General features: G+C 40.4%; 1 protein-coding gene across 4 annotated transcripts in view; it reads left to right on the top strand.

The window, feature by feature from the left end:
• The first annotated feature begins 998 nt into the window (after positions 1-998).
• Positions 999-9,873, top strand: part of PHF14 (PHD finger protein 14) — a 160,898-nt gene continuing 152,023 nt past the window's right edge. For all 4 annotated transcript variants that reach the window (XM_032689433.1, XM_032689419.1, XM_032689424.1 and 1 more), the window contains exons 1-2: positions 999-1,112; positions 1,586-1,696. In XM_032689433.1, coding sequence (XP_032545324.1) covers position 1,112; positions 1,586-1,696 — 112 coding nt within the window. In that variant the 5' untranslated portion in view covers positions 999-1,111. The remainder of the gene's footprint in view (positions 1,113-1,585; positions 1,697-9,873) is intronic.

The following is a 9,873-nucleotide window of genomic DNA, read 5'->3' as shown; positions in this document are numbered from 1 at the left end:
TCCAGTGTTAAACACACGTCTTCCAATTTTAAAGCCCTTACAATTCTGCTGGAAGTTTTCATGTTTAGCACTATTCTTGATCCTTGAGCTCTTGAAATCATACCAGTGTGCCAGAGCATCAGTTAAGATGCCCTTGTTCTTCTAATTACAAAAACAAGTTTGAGGAAAAAGCCAACCTCAGGTTGGGGGGTTATTCCCTCAGGTCCTTTTAAACACCTCATAAAAGTTTTGTGGTTCATTCTGGTGGGGTGGGGGTTCAGGCAAAACTGCGTGTGGAACTGAGGCGAAGTTAGGACTGTTGAACAGGCAATGGCTCAGCGTTACTCTCCTTCGCTGTCTGTCTCCTACCATTAGGTTTTGTGCTTTTGAGCTCCCAGGCCTGTGTGATGTGGTCAAACAATAATCCCTGGGGTTTGTTTTGTTTGTATTGTCATAGAATCATAGGACCACAAATGGTTTGGGTTGGAAGAGGACCTTTAAGATATGTATTCCAACCCCCTTGCCGTGGGCAGGGACATCTTCAACTAAACCACGTTGCTCAGAGCGCCATCCAACCTGCCCTTAAACACCATTCCCCCCCCCCCCCTTTTTTCTTTTTTTCCCAGTGCATTGGGTTGGTGTTCTTCAAAAGCGCATGAATGAGCTTGACAATACAAGAAAGTCCATGAGGAACGCAGCTCATAGAGCGGGGGTTAAACGAGTAGAGCTTCATAGCGCTTCCTTTCCACGCGGGGGGAACGGAAAAGTGCCAGGGTAGGTTCTTGAGGTAATACGAGAGATCCTGAGCAGACAGCCCCTGAGAACGAATGGCGTTGCTCTGAGCCCTTGTGAGCGGCTCTCGTCGCTCCCGGGACTGCCCGTGCCTCCCCCAGGGGCGATCCCAGCCATGGAACCGCGGCCGCCTCCGGGCGCGGGTCGGGCCCGGGCACGGCCCCTCCTCGGCTTCGCCGCGCCTTGCGCAGGCGCTGGGGCGGCGCGTGCGCGGCGGGGCGGGCGCGCGCGGGTGTGCATCCGGGTCGCCGCCGTGTCCATTGTCTGGGGAAGGGGCCCGGGGCTCGGCGGCGCTGCTCCCGAGGGCCCCGCCCGCCCGCCGCACACCCGCGCAGCCTTTAGTAAGTCACCCGCGCCGACCCTGCCGGCCCTGCCCCGCGGAGCTGTCGCGCTGCCCGTGGAGCGTCCCCGCCCTCGGGCGAGCGGGCGCATCCCTCGGTCCCTCGGGCGTCCCGCGGTCCCGGCTGCGCGTCCCCCCTGCCTCGAGTCGCTGGCGGATCACACCGAGGCGCTTCCTCTGGGGATGCCGGTGGCTCCAGGGATGTCCGGCCACTCCAGTGCCCGCCCAGCGCTCCCGGGGCCGCGGGCAGCCCGCGGTGCCGGTGCCGTGCGGGTTCCCGGCGCCTGCAGGGAGCACCCGCGCTCCGCCGGGCGGACCCTGCCCTGCCTCGCCTGTGCGAGCGGCTGTCCCCGCGCTGCGCTCGGGACTGCCCTGCCTGTCACCGCCGTGCTGCCTTTTCATTTAAGTGCCCGTAGCGACGCTGAATCCTCATTGTGCCACCCTATAACAACACTGTGGTTTTTTTCCCTGCAGTGGACCGCAGTTCGAAGAGGAGACAAGTGAAGCCTTTGGCAGCTTCGCTGCTGGAAGCTTTAGATTATGATAGCTCTGATGACAGTGATTTTAAAGTTGGAGATGCTTCAGGTAAATATACTTTCTCATCTCCTCGGTTCAGAATTTTCTCATTTTTGGTTTATGGTTGCTTATTTAATATTATACAGGAGACAGAATGCTTGTCGTGAACTGTTGGGACTTGGAGCCCCTTGAAGGGAGTGACATGATTGCATAACTGGAAGTCAGTAGTTCAACTGTGATGGTTTTTTTCTCAGTGGAAATCTCATGATTATCAAACAGGTTCTGGTAGAAGCATTTGAGTAGCTGCTGTGCAGATTGCCTTAGGTGTATTTATTGGGTTTTATTTCTTCAATGTAGAGATTGGTTTAAAATATTTACTGTATTTGTATTGAAATAAGAAAGATCTAAAGCCATTTTGTTTTGACGAAGTCTGGATAATAGTTGGTTGTGAACTTAGGAACTTGCCTTTTTCTCAAGGTTAATTCCAGTAGGTGAGTAAGAACCTAAAGCAGAAAGATAATCTGTTCAGGCTTTTATTGTTTTTTTACAGTAGATAAACTTAAGATGTCTATTGAGAAAGTTATGCAGAAAGGTGTATGCATTTCATACTAGATGGAAGTCCTTGCCCCAGTGTTGTTTTGCAGTCTTTTTTATATGTGCAGATTCCTGTATCTTCGGTGAACATTCACAGAAACTGAAAATAGACAAGATGTCAAAATAAAATTAATAAATTCGAGAATAGTTGGAGGGAAGGGAAAGAAGGGGCAGGACCATGTTTGTCAGCAAACTGCACATTGGATGTTCTGTGGCCCATGCTGGGGGAAATGAGGGAGATATTATTTTCTTATATTAACATATACAAAAAGCATTGTAACAGCTTATCAAATAACTTCACTTTGTTATTTCTGCTCTGGGGATGCTGATGTACGTTTTCATGTGGTTTACAGAGCAAAAATACTCCCCATCTCCATTTAAAGGCTTATTTATTAACATTTGGCCAGGTCCTCTGTATTGGTGAACTTAAAAATGCTTAATAATAATTTATCCAGTGTCGGTTTTAAGATATGCGTTAATGCTCCTTGTTTGTGGTTTGTTTTGGTTTGTTTGGTTTGCTTTTCCTTGTGTGGTTTTTAGGGGTGGGGATTGTTTATGTGTTTTTTTTTTTTCCTCCTCCTTTATCCCCCAAGCTTAGACATATTTTCCTCAGTTGTTCTGGTAGAAGCAGGCTTCAATGGCATGAGAGAATAAAACTGATGTAACCTTACCAATTTCATGCTAAGACTATTGGGGACTTGTTTCATTTACTCTTTTATTTTTGTTCTGGGGATTTTTGATCCTTTCTTTTGAGTAAGGTACAATTTGCCCTAAAAGGAAATGTTTTTTAATTACCAGAGAAAACCTCCCTTCCCTTCTGGAACAGCAGTGTAGACAGGACTTAAGGGAAAAGATTTGGAAAGGGAGTATGGGTGATGAACACATAATTCAGAGCAGTATATGAGCATTTGGAGAAGTTGAGGAATAGAAAGTTATTACAAATAACCTCTTCATGGAAAGAAAAAGAAAATATTTCTTACATGTAATACAAGTTAAATGAATAGGTGCAGGATATTTGAAACAGAATATCTGTGCTGATTTAAAAGGAAGCTGGTATAATATACTCTTAAATTTGGTTGTACTTAGTCCATTTAGATTTGGATGGAAGAAGTGATGAAATAAAGGGACTTTTTTATGTGCACACACACATACATACATATAAATAAAATGGATAATTTCAAAGTTTATATGTGTATATATATATATGTAAGGAATTTGTGTGTATGCGCATAAGCAACCCTACTAGACAAGTTCCATATTGTTGCTAATAAAAAACAGGGTTTCCTTTTTCTCACTGTGAATTGAGCCTTCAAAGCCTAATGTGCATTTTTCCAGTACACTCAGAGATGTTGCTCTTTTTCTTCTTTTAATGACTGTAGAGGTCTCTCCATGTGGAACCTGTTGCAAATCAGTATTTAGTATTTGTCTGAATTCAGAATGACGTGATATAGTTTGCTTGCAAAAGGAAATTAATGTGTCAGAAGGAAGAATCAGTTAGAAGTGCTTTGAAAACGAGCATAAATTCTACTTATGCACTCAGAAAAGTCCTGTAAGTATGGTAGTTCCACAGCTCTACAATATATGTTTATTTCATTCACAAATGCACATAAAGGTGTTTAAAATAACAAAACAAATTTGAAAGTTAAAAATTAAAGGATTATTTAAATACTGAATTAAAAGAATTCTGAAGTTGTTTTCTCCCTGATGATTGTGTGATGTCCATATGTATGAGATTTAGGATCTCCAGTGGTATATGCTAGTACATGATACTGTGCAAATCTATGAGGACTGAGCTCTGAACAGTTAAACTTTTACACATGTTCATTGTTCTGCCAAATTTCTGGGAATGTGCAATGCAGTAAGTATTTGAGAAGTTGTTATTAAATACTTCTAGGAAGGAATTGGCATTTCTGAATTTTTGCGTTTGGAGTCCTGGTGCCTTGGTAAATTTTTTTCATTACAGAAAATATTTCAAATCACCTAACCTCCATTTCCACCAAAAAATCCATAGGAGATGTGGCCTTTACTTACAGTGTAGTTAATTTCTTTTCTTTTGGATTTAGGTCACACCAACAGTCAGTTACCGCCTTTACCACTTTAGAGATCTCAACATCCTGACATCTCTTTAGGGAAACTGATTTTAAAACTGCTCTATTTTTGTAAATTTACGTAATGTAAATAGTTTTCAAGCCTTCAGGCTTTTCATTATGTTAATATTGAACAAAACAATTTTTAGTGGCTTCTCTGTTTCTAGTAGTAATGCCATGTTCTAAAGTACTGTATTCTTCTGTTTTTTGTAAACATCCTGAATAATTTGTTCCTTAAGAAAGAATGTCATATGTAATCTTAATGTGGGATCAGTCAAAAAACCTATCCCTTTGGAGTCGGAATGTACAAATATGTGAATTGAAATGATGGTACTGTAATATACACAACTGAAGGTTATTTGAAGTTTGGCTTTTAAGTTAACCAGAGCATGCTTTAGAGGTTTTTTTGTTGATTTTTTTTTTCCTGCAGAGAGAGCAGCTGGAGATATACTGATGTCAGAAATCAGAGTATAGGTGTAGAGTAATTCCCAGCAGAACTCCAAAGCAAGGATTTACCACTTTTCTTCTCTCTTACCAGTGGACTCAGTCAGTTTCGTCAGCACATATACTAAAATTGAAATGATGCAGAGAAATGTAGTGTAGTCCCTGAACATTAATAATATGTGAATTTAAGGACTGGCTCTCTCTCGCAGCATAGCTAAGAAGACCATAGCTGATGCTGCCTTGAAGAACTGATCCTGTCACCACTTCTGCTACAAGTCTTGTAGACTCAAATTTTTAGGCACATTGGTAATTTTTTTTTTTTGGTGTTGAGTGCAGAGCCTGACTTGCATATGTATTCTGTACCATTATTGCAATTGAAGTCAGTAGGAGCTCTGTTTAAAACATGTAATGATCTGCATAAATGCGTATATTAGGTATTCTGGAAAACCTGTGACTTGGTAAAATTAAAATAAAAAGTTGCAAATATAATTACCTTTCTGTAATTTGTTTCCTGTTAGCACAATGGAGATTCTGCTTTTGCTTTCCTGTACAGAATGTTATAATATAAAGAAATGTTTACAAAACATCAAAATACTCTAGTGATAAACAGTACTGAAATCTTGACGAAGAAAGTAATACATTTGTTTTTGAGTCTAAACTTAAATGATATGCAACAGTAAAGTTATAAGATGTTTTCAGTAGACAGTGAAGGTAAAAGAAAATATTGATGAGTTAATCACTGGTAAATTATCACACATAATTACATATTAATGTGTAGTTCCTCAGAGTGGAATTCACAAGGGCTTTTTCCAGTTGAGAAAATGGAAAATGCAAGCATTATTTTCTCTTGGATTATTTTCCTTTCAAGTAAAATATTTGTCTGTACAAACGTATGCCACTTGAAGCAAAACTTTGGAGTGACTGACAAGCATTTCCAACTTTCATTCCCTTTGGAAACACTGAGATTTCTGTTATTCCGTGTGCCTACTGACAGCAGAGGAGATATGTAACAGAAATCTAGGCTTCATTCTGGTGTCTGTACAGGGTGGATTTAGTGATGGAACAACATTATTTTTCTTTGGTTCTACCCTACTGTGACTTTTTGTGCCTTATCTTGCCAGTCTGTCTTGCCGCTTACAGACCCCCTGCTTACTGGCTCAGTGTCGTTCTGCTTGTTCACTCATACTTAAACAGGATTTTTGTGGTCTCCTACTTTACTACTCCTACTTCACTTTCTTTTACATCTCCCCTTTTCTTGTGTGTGTGTCCATCTCTTGCGTATTCCCTGCCACATGGAGAAGATTCTTTTGTGTTTTAGTAACTCCAGCTTAGTGGGGTGGTCTTTTTGTAGCCTGGACTTCTCTGAGAGTGTAGACATGCTGAGTGAGGATGCGATGTTTCAAGTGTTTCAGGAGCATGTACTTCTTACAGGGCATCAGAGACTTAGTCTTAATTTGTTCCAAACACATGTTTATCTGTCTTTTAAGATGTCACTTCCCCTGTACAAGATGTAAAACTCTTAGGTTTTGGGGTTTTTTTAAATCTATGTTCTAGCTTATTATTCAGTTATTTGTATTGGAAGTCAATTTTATGGATTATTTAGGACTGCAGCTTTGCTGAGGAAAGTCATGGGCTATGGAGTACTTTATCCCAAACAGATGTTAAAAATAGGGAAACTGGAAAATGTCAAGGAACTTCAAGAGGTAGGGCAACCAGTTTCATCTGTGTTATGACATTGTCCATAAGGCACTTCCTAATGACTCAAGTCAAAATTGGCAACCTTTAGTTTTGAGTGGTTTTGTGACTTGAATAAAAATCTACTGAAATGCCATATAATATAATTACTGCTAGTGTAAAAGGGAAGAAACTGCTTACTAAATTACTTTCCTTTATGTTCCCTTCCCATTGTTTTTTCTATTAAACTAAATACTTGTTTTCTGAAACCCGTAATCACGAATCAGTGGTCAGTTTCATTTCCTGCTCTGACCAGTCAACAGCTGCAGTTAATAGAGACTAGATACTTCCTTTCAAAACATTATTTGAGAAACATCTTTCTCTCCATAGAGCAGTAGGATCTTAGTCTTTGTTGGTTTGGTTTTGTGTGTTTTTAATCATTTTACTTTGGACAGTTCAATTTCTTTAACTGCCAGCATTACTGGTGTTGAATTGCCAGTAGTCTACCAGTGTTTAATCATCATACGCAGCAAAATAGCACAGATAGCCGGGGGGGTATATCTAACTGGTGTTGAATTCTCTTTTTTGAACTTATGTTGAAAGTGAGGTATTAAGCCTTTTCAGTTCTTGCTTATATTTATATCGGTCTTAGCGTAATAGACTTCCGTGTCTTTAATCTAATAGACAAATGTACCAGTTACACATCTTTGCCGTTGGCAGTTTAAAACTTCCTATTTTCCATGTATGATCTAGGTTTTCCTGCCTTTTTTTAACATCCAGTTATTAATGTTGTAACTTCCTAGTTAGTTTAAACATTTCCTTAAGGTATTCTGGAGAAGTACAGCTGATTTTACATGTTTGGTATAGCACATGTGCAAAGGAGTTTTTGTGAGTCTGGGGTTGTTCTTGTAAGGAAGTTTATGGGCAGAGGCTGTTCCATCTGTCAGGATGCAAACACCCTGGATAAGGGGTTGTACATGGTATGTAACATGGTGTTTTAGCAGAGATACCTAGAGAATTTCACCATGTGAAAGACTTGTTCACCTTGTGATGGGGAAGAAAGAGGCTAAAGGACCGATAGACAAAGTGGTGGTGCTTGAGTGACATTAACCTCACCTGTATCATGGTTTTTGTTACTGCCCTCAAAAAGAGGGTATTGTGAAGGCTACTGTGGACTGGATAACTTGTCACATGATGACTGTAGGTTATTATTGAACAATACTATTTAGTAGTAATAACTTGGTAGTTTCTTTCTGTATTGCATGGTTTCTGTATTGCATGCAGTTTTTCAGGTTTTTCACTACTTTTCAATGTTCCAGGATCCTTGATTGTATTCTTGGTAGGCAGCTTAGAGCATGCGGGTAAGACTCAACCAGATAGGACTCAGTGCAAATCAAAGAATTTTCTAATGTGATTCAAATTGCTTCTTGTCTACTATTTGGAGTTGGTTAATCTTTATTAATGGAAGAGGCAAGTCCAAAATTGAGTCCATGATTGCCTTTAACTAGCTTATCCTTTAGAGTTCACTTAAACAATAAATCTACTTTTTACAGAGCTGCTTGTTAAGCTAAATACTGCATCGAAGAATTAGACTGTCTCCTGTGAGTGGTTGGTTATGTACTTATGTTGTGCAGCATTTACTCTCTGTATAGATGAATTTTCTTAGAATGTTAAAAAAAAAATAAAAAATTATGGGGTATCATGTTTAGAGTTGTTTGTAAAATGGTCCTGCAAAACCCTGGGAGGATTTCTTTTTGACTGCTGTAGTGATTTTAGTAGCTTTACCCTGAAGTCTTGTGCATAGTACGTATTATACAAGAGTCCACAGCTGAGTGGAGTGTTTCTTTATTACGCTTTTTTTTTGGTATGTAAATTCTGTAGCATAATGATCTGTTATGGAGAATTCCTTTCAGAGTTATCCTCTTTGGATTTGACTGCCACCTGCTGTTGTGCTTAGTAAAGCTAAGAATACAAGGTGTAGAGGAATAAATGATGTCTTTCTCCCAACTGTTATCTTTCATATTTGTTCTCAGTGGAACTCTGTATTCTTCACTATTTGATGGTGTATCTGGCCCCATCTTTCACTTAGAGTAGCTTGACTTCTTTCCCATAGGAAATGACATGATATGGTTGCCAATTTGAAATAGCCATTCTTTAAGCATTTCTTTCAAGGAGAAAATTGTATACTACAGCCTCTTCCTCAGTAAAAGTACAGCTGACAGAAGAACACCTGAAAAAATTGCTGTTATCACAGAATAGCTTTTTCTGGAAAAGCGCCTATCACAGTGGGTGCATTCAGACCTTGCTATAGGTATCTCTGGTGTGTATATGAATGCAGAAAGGAGAGTACAAAACAAAATGTGCAGGCAGAAGGCAAAGAGAGTTTGAAGGAGAGATGTGAATGAAAATAATGTTCATTTGTTCTCTGCTTTAAATTGTTTGCATGGCAAAGTATTGATGTACGAGAATCACTGTTAGTAATTTAGAGTGCTGTTAAAGATCAAACTATACTCAGACTAAGATTCTCCACAAAATATAAAATGGAAGCTTAAATTGACAAGAGGTTTAAGTATATTTAGAAACTCAACAGCACAATTAAGGCATCAAAACAAATGTCTCCGATGGACTTATGGTAGGGAAATAAGAGAAAATAATAAAAGCTAACTTAAAAATCCAGTTAATTTTGACATGGCAGGATCCTATACTACCTTATTTACAGCGAGACAAGTAGGGCACATAAGCACTCAGAACCTGTCAACAACATCAACAACCTTTCTGTCATCCGCTAAGAGGGTCATCTTGTCATAAAAAATATTGGGTTGGTCAAGCAGGACCTGCCTTTCACAAACCCATGCTGACTGGACCTGGTACCCTGGTTGTCCTGCACCCGCCACATGATGGTACTCAAGATAACTGCTCCATGACCATCCTCGACACTGAGGTCAGGCTGACTGTTTCCTCTTGGATTATGGGTGCTTCATTCTGCTCCCTCTCTTTGCCTTCCAACTCAAGAGGCTGAGTGCCTGGAGAACAACTGGTCTTGCTATTAAAGACTGAGGCAAAGAAAGCATTTAGTTTCTCAGCCTTTTCCTCATCCTTTGCCACTATGTTTCCCCCCACATCCAGTAAAGGATGGAGATTATCTTCAGCCATTTAATTGATGATGTATTTATAGAAACATATTTTATTGTCTTTTATGGCAGTAATCAGATTAAATTTTAGTTGGGCTTTGGCCCTTCTAATTTTCTCCCTCACAACATCCTTGTAATCCTCCTGAGTTGCCTACCCCTTCTTCCAAAAGCCATAAACTCTCCTTTTTTTCCTGCATTCCAGCCAAAGCTCTCGGCTCTGTGTTCAACCAGACCAGTCTTCTGCTGGCTTGTCTTTCAGCGCATGGGGACAGCCTGCTCCTGCGGTTTTAAGATTTCCTTCATGAAGAATGTCCAG

The sequence above is a fragment of the Chiroxiphia lanceolata genome, chromosome 1, assembly GCF_009829145.1.
Source record: "Chiroxiphia lanceolata isolate bChiLan1 chromosome 1, bChiLan1.pri, whole genome shotgun sequence".
Classification (NCBI taxonomy): Eukaryota; Metazoa; Chordata; class Aves; order Passeriformes; family Pipridae; genus Chiroxiphia; species Chiroxiphia lanceolata.
The sequence above is the reverse complement of the archived record's forward strand: the minus strand, read 5'-3'. Positions and strand labels throughout refer to the sequence as shown.